Raw genomic sequence first — 18,612 nt, 5'->3', positions numbered from 1 at the left:
ACCTCTATATATACTATGTATACACAAATCATGACAAAAATATTTTTTGTAACAAAATTAAAACATGTTATAGTAGGTGTTTGAATTTTAGAGTATGATTTGAGGTTTTTTCTGGTTCTAAGATGGCAATCCCACCCTCCCAAAAGGAGTATTTTGTGGGGTTGGGGGTTGGGGAGAAATGCAAGGGGCGGGACTTTTGGTGGCAAAGGTCAGGGGTTAGGGGGTGGGACTTCCAGTCCCAATACAGTGGCCAGGGACAAGGCATCTGTCAAGGGGCAGAGCTACCGATAAACTAGCTCAGTGGATGTATCCTGGGACCAGAATCAGGTCTTTGATTTCATAAGCCATGGTGACTTGATCTGATTACTGTAGTTGGATAGTGTAGAGTGAGTGAGGCAGAGGTGCCTCTGTTTCAAAAGCAGGGGTAATGTAATGGAGTTAGAAATAAATTAATTCATTTTTCTTTACTTCTGACATTATCATAATCAGACTGGCAGTTTCTTTTCCTGTCCACATCTCAGGAAAGAAGCCAGGACCTTATCCAAGGCTTGCAATTCAGCCTAATCAGAGGCAATTTTCACAGGTGCACCTGGAGACACTTCTCAGTCAGGGCTATTTCTCTGCCAAATTTCAAGCCTCTACACTGATCCACTTCAGTGCTACAGCCAATTGAAGAAATCACGGGAATTGCTTCATAATGAGGCAAGCATTCATTTCCCCCACCTTTTTTCAGTCTCAAACAGGATTGAGACAGAGATCAGGCTTGGACAGAGATCAGGCTTGGGAGACTTCAGCCCCTGAGGTGAAAGGTTTGGAAAGGTAGGAGTGACTTGGAGAGAAGTTTGAATGGAGCATTTGAACTCTAGTTTTTGCTAATACTCTGACACTGCAAGAAGGAGGCCCCTAAGCATCGCCTTGATGGCAGGGAAAGTGATGTCGGAGTGGCAGGGGGCAGTGTAGTGATAGAAGTTATCATTTACAGATGCTCCCTAACAGGAGACTGAGGAAGTTGGGAATTGCGCGATGGTGTCTCAGTTTGCTAGGAGCAGTTAATAAGAGAGCAAGACCAAGGGACTGCAGAGGCTTGCCTTCTGCTCCACAAATAAAGTTTCTTGTTTAGTCATTCATGTATGGCTGTTTTTACTGAAGCCAGGCACAGTATCACATTACCCTGTGACACTGAAGAATAACACATCAGTACCTGTCCCTCTGGTAAAGCTCCAGGGCAGCGTGGATCTTCTGAGACAAATTCGTTCCCAAATCCTGACATGTACTGCAAAATAACAACACAACAGGCACACATGTTAGGAGTTTCAAACAAGCAGCTCTGCCTTCTCTAGGATCTCTGGACCCATTTGGATGTTGCCACATGGTCTATTTTGGTTTGCTTTTTTTCCATAGATGGTCTTTGCAAGGTATAAACTGGGGGCTAGCTCCATTAAATGTCAATGATACTGGAAGGCATGGGCAAGGTTCCCATGCTGTCTAATCTACCTGTGCATTTTGAATGCACCCAGCCCCAGATGAAGAAAGCACTTCATAGGCAGGCAAGATGACAGTTTGCCCTAGTTCAATACTAATGATAGAGGTCCTCCTATACAAAGAATGCTAACAGTGCGGGGCCGGGGGGGGAGGACTGGTTCCACCAGCGTTAAGACTGGAATAGGGTTACTCTTTAAACAGGGATCTTCCTCAGTGCTTTAAAATCCACATGCCTCCCCATGTTGTCCTGTAACCGACACTGGAGCATGGGGAATAGCCAGTGCTGCCAGTCTGGAGCCCTCTGGAGCAAGGAGTTTCTGAGACATCATGCTCCCTACTCAAGGGCCTGTCAGTAAAAATGTTGCTTCTTCTTTCGCTAGATGCAGCCAAGGCTCAAACTGCATTGCTGATCTTCCCCAGCCTGATGCCACCCATGAGGGGTTGGACTCCACCCTCGCACACAGGGGAGATTGCCACCCTGGGCAAGCCTGGATTTAAAATGCTAGCAGGTTCTCAGCCTAGGTCTCTATGCTGATGCCCAACTGGAGAACCATATTAGAGACAGTCATCTGCACACCCTCCTAGGCTGGCTCTGCCTGTAGCTGCTTACCACAAAGATTGGGGGTGGCAGAGCTGAGCACAATCCTCATCCCTGCTTCTGCGCAGGCATACAGCTCCCCTCTATGGCAGGAGGAGCAGGGAAGAAGCCTGGGTTCCTTCCTTGTGGCACCTGAAATACCACCTGCCCTCTTCTCCCAGACCTCCAAGAGGGCACAAAGGGCAAAAGCAAGGAGCTGAAAGCACAGGGGGGAGAGGAGAGGCAGAGGTTTTGGGGCACAGCTCCCAGACCCTCAGTTGCTGGCTTCCTCTCTTCATCCTGTGACATGCTTGTGTGCAGACTAACAGTCCACTGGGCCAGCATAGGTAGGACGCATCAGTGTCTGGAGCCCATGATATAGAAGGGAGTGATGTGATCAGATTCACATCTGGCTGCCTTTGACTCCTTAGCTTAATCCACTGGATACCCATTTACAGTTGGGTAGGTAGGAGCACCCTTTTGGCACCAGACCAGAGCAAGCTCCTCTGGAGCTGTAGTGAGATGCTGTAACTGCTCAGCTTAGAGTTAACTCCGAATTCCCAGCAGTTGGCACTGAGTTGATCTCTGTGTTAGAGAGAGGCAGGAGGCACCAACCTGAACCGTGCATTAACACAGTTTTTGGCAATGATCAATGAACTCAGCTTCACGCAGATGGTGGGAGTTAAATATTAACAACTCCATTTACAGGTTGCAGAGGTGAAGCAGAGAGAGGGTAGCTGGCTTGTCTTAGCGGTATGCAGCAAAACAGTGGCAAAGCCAAGATGAGAACCTGGGAACCCTGACAGTCATATTTTCTGCCTTAAACAGGCAGCAGTTAAATCTTCTCTGAAGAGGAGCTTCTAGTCACTGGAGTAGCTGCTCTGAGGTTTCAGTGCTACCCCCCAACCTGAGTATGTGTGCAAGGGAAAGGCAAATCCTGGTTTGAAACAAAGGCAGCTGCCTCCCATCTCGCTCTATAGTCAAATCCCTATCTACGCCAGTGTGGAAGCTAGTCTGTAAGACTTTATGCCACTACAGCTACATCAGCGCAGACCACTTGACAGCAGACCTGGCCTCAGGCAACTTGATGTTTGGTGAGGCAGCTCACGTTCAGGGCCAGAAGACCTAAAGCAGCATTTCTCACAGTCCCACCCCCCCCTGCAGGTGGCTGACATTTAAAACATCTGCCTTGTTAAGAGATGGGTGTGAGGATGCATATGCATGTGTGCTTGTGCTCCACTTGTTCCACTCTGAAGGGTCTCAAGGGGAAGGGCTCTGAAAGGCCAGCATACATTGTACCTTAATTCAGCTAAGAAAGAACATCTGTAAGAAAATTTGCATTAACTCCCAGACCAGCCATTCCCAGAAGATGAGGCTCATTACCCTAAGTGACCCTGTGGCACTTAGTTTCACAGTTTCAAGGGTCGGAAGGGACCAGAGCAGATCATCGAGTCCAACCCCCTGCCACGGCAGGAAAGAGCACTGGGGTCAAAGGACCCCGGCCAGGTGTTCATCCAACCTCCTCTTAAAGACCCCCAGGGTAGGAGCCAGCACCACTTCACTTGGAAGTTGGTTCCAGATCCTAGCTGCCCTGACGGTGAAGTAGTGCCTTGTGGGCCAGGAAAATACAGGGCGGCTTACACAGGACGTGGGGTTGTAAGCCCAGAGAGACTGGGAATGGCTACCCCAAATACACTGCTCTCAGGAGAGGGCCTGCCACCTCCAGCCCAACAGCAGATTGCCCACAATGGGAGAAGAAAAATGTAAGGGGCTTAGCTCACCCACACATGCAGATACTTGCTGACTGCTGGGGCAAGGATAGGCAGGAGGACTTCTCCTGCCACCCCTGGCTATCTGGTGAGTGGAAAGGGAACTCTTACTGCTCCCAAAGGGTAGGGATTCCCAGCCGCTGGCCTTGTCCCTTGAGGGGGGATCCTGCCAAGGCCACTCCAGGTGGGGAAGCAGACTTGTGACATGGAGGCTGAACCTCAGGGGTCCCAATTATAGGGTGAATTTAGGGTCTGAACCATCCTAATCTAACCCCACTGGTTCTAAAGGTGAAACCAACTGGGATCCTCTGGTTTAAAGGAGGACATTTTCCTCTTCTTCCTCTCTTGCAAATGAAAAATCACTGGAACTCTGCTCTCCTTAAGTCTCTACAAAGCAGTGGTGCAAAATGCATATTGATATGCAAAGCAGTAGGTCACCAAAAGCAGCACTGGCAAATGTGCCGTATTGGAGCACACACTCTTCCCCCCACCCTTCCTCTCCCCCAGCCGATCAACGGAAATGCAGCAAGATGTGATGGGACTGCAGCAGTTCCAGAATGAGTGAAGTCTCACTCACTGCATTCACCTTTCCCAAAGATGCAAACGTGCTGGGAGTTTGTATCGTGGCAGGAGGCAGGGAGAGGCAGCAAGGGGCAGGCCTGGGCCTGGTGTAACGTCATCTGCACAAGGGATCTGCAAAGCACTTACTGCCTGGGAAAGAAGTGCTATGCAATCTCGTTGACTAGTAGATGCACCAACTTAATGTTCCAACTTAACACTGACGGAGAGTGAGACAGTTCTTGGCTCTTCAGAGATAGGGTTAGTCTGTGGCCTGCTACTCTGTCTGAGGATCCCCTCAAGATTGAAAAAACCCCTCAGATGGGTGGAAAACCCACCAGCCTGTCGCTCAGTTCACTGCTGCATGAAATTTTTATTAGGAAAAACCTATCAATTCCCCCCACCGCCCCTAAGCTCAAAAGCCTGAAACATGCACAGCTGACTCAATCCAGTGGCTGGATCAAAGATCGGCTGCATCCAAATTAGGGTGCCCGAAAGGTCTACTCCTGCCCATTTGCTGTGATGTAAATAAGCAAAAGCAGCTCGTGACTGAATCTGCTCCATGTCCACGTTTTTGCTGCACTGCATCTAACACAGCCGAGGGGCGTGAGGATGACAGGAGAGCTCTGGGTGGCAGGCAGATTTCCAGCAGAGCAAGCTGCTGGCTGCTCCCCTCATACGCTGTGCAGTCAGGGGGAGCTGCAGAGGCATTTATCATGCCTTATCAACACACAGAGCCTGGAGACTGGAGGGGCTGCAGGTTTCTGGGGAAGAGCTGCTTTTTGGGAGCACTCTCACAGCCCTGCCCTGGCTTCCCCACTTCAGTTGCATTGCATTGGCAGGGGCAGGAGGCTGCTGCTGAGTCACTGTTTGTCAAATGAGGTTTCCAGCTCCCAGAAATGGGAGGAGGGGTCCACAGGTAACTGCTTTGAGAGCTGGAAAAAGACATCTGCTTCTCATTGGTGGTAGCCTGGGGGTGGGAAGACATGTCCTGCCTTTTATTTATTATGGAGTTGTTTATTTGGCTCTCAGGCTTTTGTTACTGTTGTTTTATTTTGCCTTTTTCATCCTATGTTGGAAAAGACTCCCCTCTCATTTCCTCCCTTCCAGCTCAGTCTAACACCCTGCTTTGCCTGAGGTGTTTTGCTGTGGCTATACGGCAATGCATGTATAAACCAGGCTGGGAAATAAAGGCCTGAAAGGCCAGCACCAGCAGCCTCCCAGGGTGCTCAGAGCTCAGGCATTGAGGCAATGATATAACTAGGGGCTGGACAGTGGGGGACCAGCCCCTGGTGCCAACTTAGGAAGGGTGCCAGAATTGCCTCTCCCCACCCCTGTGGAGTCTGTGGCTTGGCAGGAAAAGCAGCTCCACGGTGTTGTTCTTGTAGCAGCAGCCAGGTGCACAGACACCACGAGGGTGCTGTAAGAGCAACAGTTGAGGGGAGCAGTAGGGTGACCACTGTCCCTAATTGAGTGGGACAGTCCTGGAATGGGATCATCAAGTCCCAGTCCTGGGCTGCATGACTCTGGGACAGCATTGGTCCTGGATTTGCAGAATTGTGCAGGGATCCGGGTTTCCCCTTGCAGTCTGGCAGTATTCCAGCCTGCAAGGGGTTGCCGGGAGCAGGACGCAGGGTGCACCATGTGCACATGCAGCCCGTACACATGCACATGGCTGGGAAAGAGCTGGGCAGCGTGGAGAGCAGCTTTTTGCAAGTAAGTCTATGGAGGGCAGAGGGAGAATGTGGAGGGCACAGACCAAGGCCCCCATGGTGAGGCAGGGGGTGGAGCAAGGACTAGGGCCGGGGGTGCAGCCCAGTCGGGGGGGGTGCATGGGGCTCTGGAGCTGGCGCAGGGAGCAGGACAGAGTCATGGTTGGCTCATCCAGGGGCTGCGGGGGAGGGTGGCTCCCTGCCGCTGTGCACTCTCTCCCATGGAGGGAACCATGGGGAGGGGAGGCAGATGCCCCCCAGACTTGTGTGCAGGGTGGGAGTGGATGTGGGCTGCCCACTGCAGGCTCAGGCCTCCCCACCCTGCTGTTCTTCCCTCAGGAGCCCCGCACCACCATGATGATGATCCCCTTGCCTGCCTGGCAGCAGCTGGGGAGGCAGTGGCATGGGGGTTGTGCCCCCCACTGCTGCTAGGTAGGCAGGGGGCATGCAGCTGGCACGGGGCTCCTGGGGAAAAGGCAGCAGGGCATGGAGCCCACATCTGCCCCCTCCCCACTTGGCTCTGCTCCAGCTGTGCTGCAGGGATGGGGTGGGGAAGGGGAAGGCAGGCATGTATCCTGCCTGTACATTTTAAAAGGTGGTCACCCTAGGGAGCAGACCATGCTGCAGCAGCAGCCACAACAGTGGTAGCAGCAAACAGCAGAAAAAAAACCAGGGACTGGCTATGAGTTCCTGGAATAGGTAAGATTTCCTTGCCCCACCTCCAACACACTTTCTGAGCCTCAACCCCTCCAGAGCTCAATGGCACCTCCTTGCTACAAGCCCCTCTCCACAACTGTCCTGCTCCCCTGCATAGTTTTCCCAGGGCACAAACCCTGCTTGTTACATGTTTGCACTGAGGGGAATGCCATCCACACTACCAGGAATGCATGGAACTGTCACTGTGTGACTGCAGTTCAGCAGGTCTAAATCCGGGTCCTGGCAGGCAGGCAGCCATATCAGAAAAATTTTGGCACCAACTAGCTGCCTTGTTAATTGGCTTTACAGAGCAGCCAGGCACTGAACAGGCCATTGAGACTGAAGTCTTCTTGCTGGACTGGGGTTAGAATTGTAGAAAATGAGGTTTGGGAGGGACCTGAGGAGGTCATCTAGTCCAAACCCCTGCTCAAAGTAGGACCAGCCCCAACTAGATCATCCCACCCAGGTCTTTGTCTACCTGGTCTTAAAAAACTCCAAGGATGGAGACTCCACAACCCCTCTGGGTAACCCATTCCAGTGCCTTACTACCCTCCTAGTGAGAGAGCTTTTCCTGACATCTAACCTCAAATTCCCTTGCTGCAACTTGAGATCACTGCTCCTTGTTCTGTCATCTGCCACCACTGAGACCAGTCCAGCTCCATCCTCTTTCAAACCCCACTTCAGGCAGTTGAAGGCTGCTATTAAATTCTCTCTGTCTTCTCTTTGCCAAACTAAATAAACCCAGTTCCCTCAGCCTCACCTCCTAAGTTATGTATCCCAGCCCCCAAACCATTTTCATTGTCCACCATTGGACTCTCTCCAGTTTCTCCACGTCCTTTCTGTAGTGGGGGTGAGGTGCAATACTGGACACTACTCCAAATGTGGCCTCACCAGTGCCGAATAGAGGGAAAGAGTGACTTCCCTCAATCTGCTGGCAATGCTTCTGCTAATGCAGCCCAGTTTGCTGTTCACCTTCTTGGCAACAAGAGCACACTGCTGACTCATATTCATCTTATTGTCCACTGTAATCCCCAGGTCCTTTTCTGCAGAGCTGCTGCCCAGCCAGTCAGCCCCCAGTTTGTACCAGCGCATGGGATTGTTCCATCCTAAATGCAGGACTTTGCACTTGTCCTTGTTAAACCTCATAAGATTTCTTTTGGTCCAATCTTCCAATTTGTCCAGATCTCTCTGAATCCTATCCCTATCCTCCCATGTATCTATTACACCTCCAGCTTGGTGTCATCTGCAAACTTGCTGCCAGTGCACTCCATCCCATCCTCCCATCCCATGTTGGGGTATAATGGGGAGAGACTGGTGAAAGCAAGTGCTGCCCATGGCCGAGTCAGCTGTCTAGTTAAACAGAAGGCTTCCTTTTCCAGGAGCAGTTCCAGCACCAATTCCTGTCACCATTTAAAAAAATAAGGCAGAGATGCAATGTACATAGGGCCAAAAGGCTGAATCCTACACCTGCTGCTGATAGCTGTGTTGACTCTTCTGCCTGTTATTCTGCTCAGCCCACCTTGTTCTGATCCTTCAGTCCAACCTAGGTCAGTGGCACTTGATTGGCTCAGTGGAGGGACTTTGTGAAGGCCTATCCAGTAGTAGCCTGTCCAGATGGAGTTATGGGAGTAGGACCCACATTTCCAATTAAAGAAATTTTGAATGAAAGACGTTTTAGGCCTGTTAGGAACACACCAATCTGAAATCCTCTCCTTCATTAAGTCCTTTTACGACACAAGACTGGGTAGTTATTAACAGCTACATGTCCTCAGTTTATCATCAAAATGGTTAAAATGCTCCCAAGTGGATGCGAAGCTTAGTGAGAGGCTGCTCTAGGGACCTAAGAAGGAGATTTCTCTGAAAAGAAGAGTTTGCAATGGTTCTAGCTTTTGTTTGGGGGATTTTTATTATTATTTCTCTCATGATCCTGCAGCATATTATGTAAATGTGCTCTTAAGAATTCATCTGATTATACTTCGTCTTTGTTTTGACATTTTTCAATAAAACAGAAGAGATGAAAGCTGAGCACAACATAAAAAATTAAAGAATGCTCATTGATTTAAATGGCTGGGACACAAAGTGAAGTGCTCTCATTGGGAGCCATGCACTGACCTATAAACCATAACCTTTTGTCAGACGGATTAGACAGCAGGCATGGAAAAAATGCTTTTGAAGTCTGAATAAACAGCCTGGAATATAATTAATGCCCCTCTTCAAACACTGTGCATAATACATTCTTCTATGAACTACTGATGCATGATACTGAAGAATAATGTATTCGTCCATACACAAAAACACCACTGTGTTCATCAGTTAAGACTGGACTGCACATAATGCATCTAGCACACACTGACCAATGCAATGAATAGACAAGGTGACAAAGAGGAGGTATCTGCTGTTCCTCCACATAGAGACGCACACCTGACTAGGAGCACAGTCTGCATGCACCACAGACAATACACTTTCAGCATACCCACACTGCTCCCTGCCCTCAGGTTGTGGTGCATTGTCTAGTGTGAACAGTGGCTGTGCTGTTAGTGAAGCAAGCACCTCTGGGTGGAAGAGTAGATGGTACATATTATTAAGTGGGGGTTAACTTTTGTGTTTGGTGTTTACCTCCACACAACTTTAAAAGGCAGACTTGGATCTTTCAGAGTAATGATGCTTAACCTCTGTCACGCTGTCTCCCCAGGGCTCCAAAAATATGGTGAAGGACTGCATTAATTGCAGCTACCCTGCTGCCTAATTTCCAGACCTGTGGGGAGCCCCGTGGGTTAGATGACATGGCCCTATATGCTAGATTGTGTTGGTGTGCCATGAAATGTGTGCAAGGGACATTCAACCAGATCCAGTGTGTGTGACCAAGCCTATGCACCAGATTAGATCTACACATGGACCGTGCACACCAACCTTGCATTGGCTTCAGCCCACAGAACAACCCTGCACATGGGATCTGTCTTGAGGACTGGCCCCAAACCATTCACCTGGTTCACAGGACCAGAAGGTTTTCGACTCTGAACTTCCAAGTTTTGGAGACATCCCACTCTTCCTGAAAGGACATTGAGCTCTCTGACAGCAACAGGCTTCTACTATGTCCAGGCTGCTGTATCCTACTGTGGAAGCCTTGCAAGACCTGCAGACTTTGCTTGACCTAAAGGACATGGCAGATTTAGAGGGGGCTTGGAGAAAGTCAGCAAGAATGAGGAGAGACCTTGGAAGGGCAGCAGAGAGATCAGGACTGACTTATGGGGAGTCAGAAGGATGTGGCAGAGATGTAAAAATAGTGAATGATACAGTGCAGAAGGAAGGGAATGTGTCTGCTCGCTCTGATGTGGAACACAAGTACAAGGGGACTGTTGGTGAGACAGGCAGAAAATGTGGAGCCAAGAAAAGGTCCACGGTGGAGTGTTGGAACTCAGTGCCCTGTAATAACCATGCATCCTAAAGGACTGGGCATTTAGATAAATGCCAGGAATACCAAGAGTTATCAGAGTAAGAGTCAACAGTATAACTAGGGGTTAGCACTTGGGGCACAGCCCCAGGCACCACCTTGGAACCAAAGAATGGCAGCTACTGGCACTGCCAGCCCCAGCTACTACCACCAGCCCAGCTGCTATCACTGCCCCTGCTGGCTGCTGCTACCCAGGGCACAGAACTTGTTTGTTACACCTCTGGCAAGAGCTGTAAAACAGACCAATCAGGTCACCGCATAACCTCTGCCTAACTGCAAGGTTTCTTGCACCTTCCTCAGAAGTAGCTGCAACCAGGTACTGTCACAGACTTGATGGACCATGGCTCTGGTGCAGGATTCGGATATTTCTATTCATAGGGAATGATATCTTACCCTTTCACTGCAGGCTATCATGGCACTTTTCATTTGCTACTGAAACATTGTGGTTTGGCTGGGAGATGGGCGCATATCACTGTCCCCATCTTGCCAACAGGGACTCTGAGCCTGAGAGGGGAGATGGTATGCGAGCGATCACTAGGGACGTAGTAGCACAGCTGGGTTTAGAACTCAGGAGTCCTGACTCATGGTGCTTCCTACTACTTTTTGATGGTAGAAGAAACTCCAGTAGCATGGCAACTGATCTTTTTCCCGGTGGCTTTAGGGTTAATGTAGAGACTGCAACAGCTGGGCAGATGTGGAAAAGCAAATCTCATTGGCTGTTTGGGAAACACCCACCAGCAGCCCCAGCACAGGAGGTGGCTGTTGGGGGAGGAAGGGGAGTACAAGCATCCAGATGTGAGATTCTTGAATGGGGACAGTCTGATCATAGGGGCTTTCAAAACAGCTCAGATGAGACACAGCAAAATCCTCCATCCAGAGGGAGGCAAACCCTACTGTGACATTAATGTAACAAATAAATAGAAGGACTTTAATTTGAATGGATGAGATGTATATATGGCCAGAGAATCACCCTTCCTTGACTACGTCTGGACATCAGCCCCAGACCACCGCTCCCACCAGCCCTGCTAGCTGACTGCCTCCATTCCACCCCATGCACCAGGCACTTCACTGCAGACAAATTCAAACAAAATCCTAAAAAGCGTCCTCTCCATCCTCCCCTCCACCCATTCTCTGGGGCTTCAAAGGATCATGGAACTGCCACCCAGGTGCTGGAGTAGAAGATGGGCAAGAAAGGAAATCTTACACACATGCACTCTCCCCAGGACTAGAAGGGTCTGGGGCATCCAAATCACTTACCTTCAATTCTGCCATTCTTTCTCTATCCAGGGGACCCAAAGGTACAGTGGGTGGCTGGCCAAAATAATCTCTTGGAGTTTCCTACCAACAGAGTCTTCTGGCTGATGTGCTGGTGAGGATAGGTGTGGGAACAACACTGGCCTGATTGCAAATTGTCTGCCTGACAAGTCAGAAAGTTCAAGAGAGTTTTCAAACTGTTTACTCAACTCAGCCTGGGTTTAATCAAACACAGGCCTTTCTTCTCTGAACCAATCGAGGGATGGTCTGAGGAAGAGAGGGAAGGACCTTGTTCTCTCCATTCTCCTGCATTTTTTAAAGTGAGGAATGCTATCCATGTGCAAGGAAAGGGGAAAAAAAGACTCTTAAAGGAGAAGGCAGCATTTTAGGGGAAAGGAAATACACCTTTTAAAATGCTTTCATTTGGATCTTTTATTATTATCCCCTATGGCAGTTTTCATCCTCAGATATCAGGCTGCATTACAAATATTTCTTAATTCTGTTTCAAACTACTGCTGTGAGAAGGAGGGAGAGGGATTGTGTCCCAAGTTGTAGTGTGGCAGGCTGCATTTGTGAAGCAGCACACAGCAGCTGTTCAGTTCCAGAAGTGAAGAAGAAATCAACACTCTATGGATTAAAGCAAGTCAAAACATTTTTAATGTCCAACCTGCGACTTTTTTTTCAAAAAACAAAGGGGGAAAGTTCCCCAGAAGGTTTATAAAAATGTCCAACTGACTGCAGAAGCTGGTTGAAATCAACTGAATATTGAGTTTTCAAATTTATGGGCAAAATACAGTTTGCATCTCTTTCTTCCTTTCTTCGGGACAGCCCCAGATTGGCACTGGAAAAGGGAATGTTGGAAGGCAAAATAGATTTGTACAAGTGGGTATTGGGCTGGGGTTAACACTGGGGTGGGCAATTATTTGGGCTGAAGAACCACTTAAGGAGTTTTGGTAAGCTGCTGAGGGTTGGGGGTGCCAGTTCTGACCTGGCCTTGGCCCCCTGTCACAGCTGTTTACACTGGCCAGTGCAGTGCAGGGAAGTGTTGGGGGGAGCGGGGGACAAGGAGATGCCAATTGATCCTATCTGGCCCTGGCCCATCTGCCCTGTACCCATCAATGAGGGCGCTAGACATAGTGAGTGGGCAGGGTCTCCATGGAGACTCGCCCAGGACCACCGTGGGCAGGATGCGCTTCGCCAGGCATATGGGATGGGACTGTGGAACTGGCACCCATCACACGGACAGGTGGGCAGCAAATTGCAGCTCTGCCCCAGGCCCCAGCCTCATGCTATCACTGCCCTGCAACCCTGCCCCCAACCCCACCTGCCCATCCCGCTCCTGAATGCTGCTCCCCACCTGCCTGCAGCCCCATCCCATCCACCCAGCTGAGTGCACCCTGCCCACGGGGATCCTGGGCCAGTCTCCCTGCCTGCCTGCCCCCTCCATGCAGCACCCCTGGTGGTGGGTTCAGGGTGTACGGGCCAGGGTGCCTTGGCAGCGAGGCCACGTCCGACAGCAATGGAGACACTGGCAGTGGCAGCCAGAAGTGTGAGGGCAGAGCGAGCTGCTGCCACAGGGGCTTCTGGGAACCCAAGTCCAGCCACTGTGCCACCCTGACCCTGTCACTGTGTTGCCCTGCCCCACACAATACATCTCCTGGCATAGCTAAGAACTGTGCCTGGGGGTGGCAGGACTGGCTGCACGCAACACAGCTGGGGTTGCCCCCCACACCTGGGCTGGGTGGAGCCAAGGGACTTGCCGGAGGCTTGACAGAATAACTTGATGGGCCAGATCTTGCCCACCTCTGGATTAACAGCTATATTCTCACAGCACCTACCATGCTCTCAGGAACAAACAAAAATAATGATTTCCATATAGAGAAATAAATGAAATCCTAGAGAAAAAAAGAAAAATGGAAAATGACAGATGTGAGTAAAAACACAGCAAGGTGATAGAGACAATGAGGAATAGGGAGCATCTATTATCTATTTGCAGCACTTAATGCTTTGGGTCAGTAGTGAGCTTCTCAATTTCCAAATCAGCTGGGGCTAGAAATGTGGGGAAGCAGTGTACCCAGCCTAAGGAAGAATGCCATCACACTCCAGCGAGCTTGTTTGACTGCCAGAGTCTGCTTGACAGGCAACTTCTGACCTTGTGGACTGTGCATGTGCAATAGGGGAGTTTGGTGCGTCTGGTTCCATGTTAGCCCAAGAAACAAAATCTCTTTAATCTGGCTGTATTGTATCATGCCACAACAGCTATTGGACCCAACTGTCATTTGCTATAAAACACAGACCACAGCCCAGCGGCATTAAAATTTAGACACATGATTTTGTATTGACTTCAGTAAGCAATTTCCTTTTCTCTATATTATTGGTGTTCCCATTGCTACTACAGCAGGCCCAGAAGCCCTAGTCATGAACCCCATTGTGCTAGGTGTTGCACAGAAACAGATGGAAAAAATGGCTCTAGCCTTGAAGAAACAATGGGCGTTTATAGATGTGCTCCGGCAAGTTGGGAGGGGGCATGCTTTAATTAGTGCAGCTCCACAAGCCACACTAATTAAAAGTGCCCAGAGCATCACGCATATTAGTGTTCCCATGCTGAAAAATGGTGGCAGGGCACTTTGAACTAAAACTCATCAAATGAGCTTTAGCTTAAAGTGCCCCCCACCATTTTTCAGTATGGGGACGCTGATACATGTGATGCTGGAGTCTGCTGGAGAGTGGTAATTACCACGCTCCTGCAGACTCGCTTGAGTCTGCTCTGATGCACTGTAATTACAGTGTATTAGAGCAGCCTCCCTGCACGTGTATAGAGCCCATTTGCAGTAGAAGCCATGAGCCAACAGGAGAAGACACCGGGGGAGACAAAGAGAAACCAAGGGGGCGGTATTAAGAACCAGTCGGGCAAGGTGGTCAGTAAGGCACAGAGGCAGGCTGTTATGGTTTTTGTCAGCCGGGTGGCAAAGGTGAGCCCGAGGGAGGAGTCTGATGGAATCAGCTGAGGTGGTTTTCCAGTGTTTGTGGTGATCTCCTCCCAGCCATAAGGGGCAGCAGAAGGTGGCACAAATGCCCTTGTTTGAGAGTTTAAGAGCTGGGCAATGCAGTCTGGTGACATGAGCCAATCAGAGGTGAGAGATGATGTTTCCATACTGAATGAGGCATGATGTGGGGCTGGGGCAGGGCCTTTGAAAGTAAAGGCAAGTGGTTTATGTGTGATAGACAGGGGAGAGTAAAATCTGCTGCATATTGGTGTGACACTGGATTCAGTGTGTTTGCATTTTAAGTTATGTGGGGGTTTTTTGCTGCTGCCTCATCTACAAGAAAGCAGCCACATGAGCTGCCCAGGCTGCAGGAAAGAGGGGGCCTATGTGACATGCAGTAACATATAATGATCAAACATGCTTTCTAGTTCTACTTATGCTGTACATGACGATTGTAAGGGTTAATTTGTGGTGTTTTGCTCAGGCAGTAGGTGTGTTAATGGTCTTCATGAGTTGCATGCTTTGCAGAGTGGAGACCATATGCTTAAGCAACTTCCTTATAACATACTCCCATGGGAGTAGGAGAAGAGTTAATTAATGGAAGGTGTTTACTATAACAGGGTTGGCCAATTTGCTGAGGCTCATTTTCACTGAAACCATTGAAACTTTGTAAACAAGGTTGGTGTGGCAGGGCACCTTTGCTGCCTGCCACTTTAAGAGGCTTTAGCAGGCTGTGGAGCAGCCCCCAGGTGCAGTGTGGCTTAACGAGGCAGGCACATGACCGGAAGAGGGCTCCTGGATTGGAGGATGGGGCTAAGCAACCTCACTATAAAGCAGGCCCTCAGACCTAAACAGGCAGTTGCTGCAGGGAGTCAGAGGGATAACATTACCCAGCTGGAGCTGCTGTTCCCACAACACCTGGAGCTCAAGGGTAGGAACTACGGGGATGGAGGAAGTTCCTGGTCTAGGGGCATGACCTAAAACTATACCCTGCTGGGGTAGGATGGTGCAGTGGGGCTGCTTGTTGTGGGTGGTCCCCAGGAAATGCCACACCAGTGCCTCCCTAGCAAACAGCAAATATGGAGAACCATATAGTCTCAGCCCCCATGACTTGGTGGGTTATCGCATAGAGGGGACAGGCAAGGGGTCCAGGCATGTCATCAGCTGACTTCCTGCCCTAGCTGACTTCCTTCCCCTGGGGCAGGGGGCTGGACTTGATGATCTTCTGAGGTCCCTTCCAGCCCTAATGGCTATGAAATCAGGCCTGAGACCCAAGGGGCGTAAGGCCAAGAGCCCTAGTGAGGGGGCAGTGTATTGGGCCCAGTGAGGGTGTGAGTGAAAGCAGTGAGAAGGCTGCCTAGAGTAGGGCTTGCATGGATGGGCCTGAAGGACTGCACATGGGCTGCATAGAGCAGGGCCCATATGAGGGCCCAAAGTGCATAGGCCATCTTTGAGTGAGCTGAGTTTGGAGGGGCCCAGGAAGGTAGATCTGTATGAGGGAGAGAGGGTGAGCAGCTCTCTAACCTGATCAGAGAAACCCTTGACTGGTCAATGCTGGGACTAGGACTAGATCGGTCAAAGGGCCAGAGCACCAACTGTGAGGGATGCCGCCCAGAGCTGAGGGCCTGGGTTTCCAACCGGCCTGGAGTTGAGGCCAGGGCCTGTGTGGCCAAAGGTCCCAGAGGGTACCATTGCTGGGGGAGAGAAGGTTTCAGGGACCTTGCAGCTCAGTGTGAGGGCAGAAATTAGTCTGCCTGAGTAGGAGGAATCCAGGTGGAGTCTGGACATCAGGCAGGCATGGAATGAGGTTTATCTTGGGGCCAGAGCTACATAGTGATACCATTCGGCATGGGACATGATATAAGGGGAGGTTTGGATCCGTGTATTATACCCTTGGCATCAGAGAGTAAAATGGGCAGCCTCCCACCTTATGAACAACTACTAATTGGTTACATCAAAGGTGTGGCAGGCGAAGTAGGTGGGTGGACTGCCCTAGACAGGTGGGTGGGCCAGTGATTAGACTGGCCATGAGACAGCCCCCTACAGGTGGTTATAATGAGGTTGCATTGTACTGTGCAGTGCCTAGTACAATGGGGTCCAGATCCAAGCTGGAGTTTCTGGCACTTTTTTAAATACACATCTTTCATAATGATGTAGAGCACTACCTAATGAGACACTGCCCCTCACCCCTGCCTCCAGCACATATATATCTCTTAAAGAACTCTTGTCCAAACACTGTTGTAGCCCTGTCTTGCATGACGTGTAAAAGCTGTTGGGAATCACAGTATGAGATTGTAGGACTGCATATTATTATGTTGTCCTAGTTTGGCCACACTCGCAGGGCATGGAAAAGAGACTGGCTTGAACAGAACTGTCTGGGAACATGGTACCATTGCAGCGTGGAGCAGCAGGGATGGGTTGTGTCATTGGTGCAGGCAGCAAGACCTGCTGGACATCTGATGTGACATCTTCTGCCATATGTCACAGACAGAGAGGCAGGTAGGAGCCACAGGGGATGTCACTGTGTAGCATGGGGTTCAAAATGCAACCAGGACCCTTGCTCAATTGTATAAACATATGTAGGAGGCAGTGGGGTGAAATGGATCCTTCCTGACAGGGTGAGAAACCTGCCTTGTTGTGTTTTATCCTGAAGTATTGTGTTTGATACAGGGTCAGATTCTTCCTCCCATCTCTTTTTTTTCTCCAGCTAGAATGCCCCACTTTAGCAGCCTGCAGTCACAAAGTCCCTGTTACCTCATCCTCCCTGGCCCTGCACCTTTTGTATGATGCTCACTGTATATTGCCAAATCGTGAACTGCAGCCTCTCTGGGGCCAGTGCAGCATTACTGCTATCTGTTTGTACAGTGCCTAAAACAGTGGGGTCTTCCTCAGCACTGGTTGCACAATATAATAAATAATATTATAAATTACAATGATACTGGTGTTCATTCTTTTCAGCCTTGCAGCAGACTTTTTAAATAACGCATGTGTTTTTGAAAATAGATCCATGTGGAAAATCTAGTCGTGCTCTGGAGCTCCCTGAAACAGATGTTACTTATTATCGGTTTTTTGTTCATAAGAGGGCCCCTATTGTCAGCAAGGGAGACCAATATCTCTTCTGAGTCCCAGAACAAGTACAGCATGGACCAACAAGGGCCAGCTGCTCCCATACTTCCCTTGGCTGAAATGTTTCTACTTTGGGAGGAGGGGCTGCTAGGAAGAAGAGGACCTCTAAAACCCTTTCGGTCCTAAACCTCTCAGGTTGGACTGCCAGCAAGGGAGCTGATTTCTGATTTGTGTTGACTTTTGTGACAAGGGCACTGGGGTGAGACCATTACTCAGCCTATACAGTAGAAGTAATACGTGGAATCATACAACAGATGTGTCAATGTTAGGTCTGAACAGTTATGGAAAGATCCAGGCCCTAGTCCTAAGCTTCAAAGCTATCCCCGTCCTCCTCTAATAAATGTTTAACCCACAGTGGTTGGTGCATATCCACTTTGTAAACACGTTAGCTTTCAGGTCAACAGTGAGGTAGGAGAGCACTTATTCCCAACCTTGACTTCCCTCCTGCTTTCTGTCAGTGATCCAGAGATGGTAAAGCCAGAAAGTTTCATTGTGCTCATCTGGCTTGACCTTCTGTGTACCATAGTCTGCATTGCAGAAAGAGCTGCTTATGCATTTTACTTCCCACTTTGCCTTCTGAAATCTGACCTCTCTCTGGGACATTTTTTTTGTGGGGCACAGAGTAGCAATGTGTCGACTGTTTTGGCAGAGTCCATGCCCCAAATTTTATTCTGCCTCCAACATATTTAATATACACTTACCTAGCCTGTTAGGTGTCACTGTCTCTAAACACAATGCTATTTTACCCCATGCAGCTGCTACAGAACAACTAAAGGCATTTGGATTCTTCTTGTGTCTCCATTTTGACCTGGGAAGATCTCCAAGTCACTAAGTTTGGCTTATTTGGTATGCTCAAAAGCAGTGCAGCACAGTCACCTAGACTTGGCCTATGGCACAGGCTGGCAGTAGTCAGCCTCAGTCTACGTGTTCGGTGATCCTGGTTTAGGGTGGCCATTGTCCTCTGCCCTCTATTGATATGAAACCCAACATCGAATGGTCA

The 18,612-nt window shown here is 49.6% G+C and overlaps 1 protein-coding gene and 1 long non-coding RNA gene across 2 annotated transcripts in view; one reads left to right on the top strand and one right to left on the bottom strand.

The window, feature by feature from the left end:
* The window catches only part of HGD (homogentisate 1,2-dioxygenase), a 39,255-nt gene extending 27,502 nt beyond the window's left edge, over window positions 1-11,753 (bottom strand). Inside the window, exons 1-2 of the mRNA XM_019548704.1 lie at window positions 11,503-11,753; window positions 1,202-1,273 (exon numbers count right to left, since the gene is read on the bottom strand). Coding sequence (XP_019404249.1) covers window positions 1,202-1,273; window positions 11,503-11,517 — 87 coding nt within the window. The 5' untranslated portion in view covers window positions 11,518-11,753. The remainder of the gene's footprint in view (window positions 1-1,201; window positions 1,274-11,502) is intronic.
* LOC109319198 overlaps window positions 1-18,612 on the top strand; it is a 46,585-nt gene that overhangs the window by 5,562 nt on the left and 22,411 nt on the right. The gene's annotated exons all lie outside the window — the stretch shown is intronic.

Source organism: Crocodylus porosus, unplaced genomic scaffold, assembly GCF_001723895.1.
Source record: "Crocodylus porosus isolate Cpor-Errol unplaced genomic scaffold, CroPor_comp1, whole genome shotgun sequence".
NCBI classification, from domain to species: domain Eukaryota; kingdom Metazoa; phylum Chordata; order Crocodylia; family Crocodylidae; genus Crocodylus; species Crocodylus porosus.
This window is presented reverse-complemented; position numbering and strand designations above follow the sequence as displayed.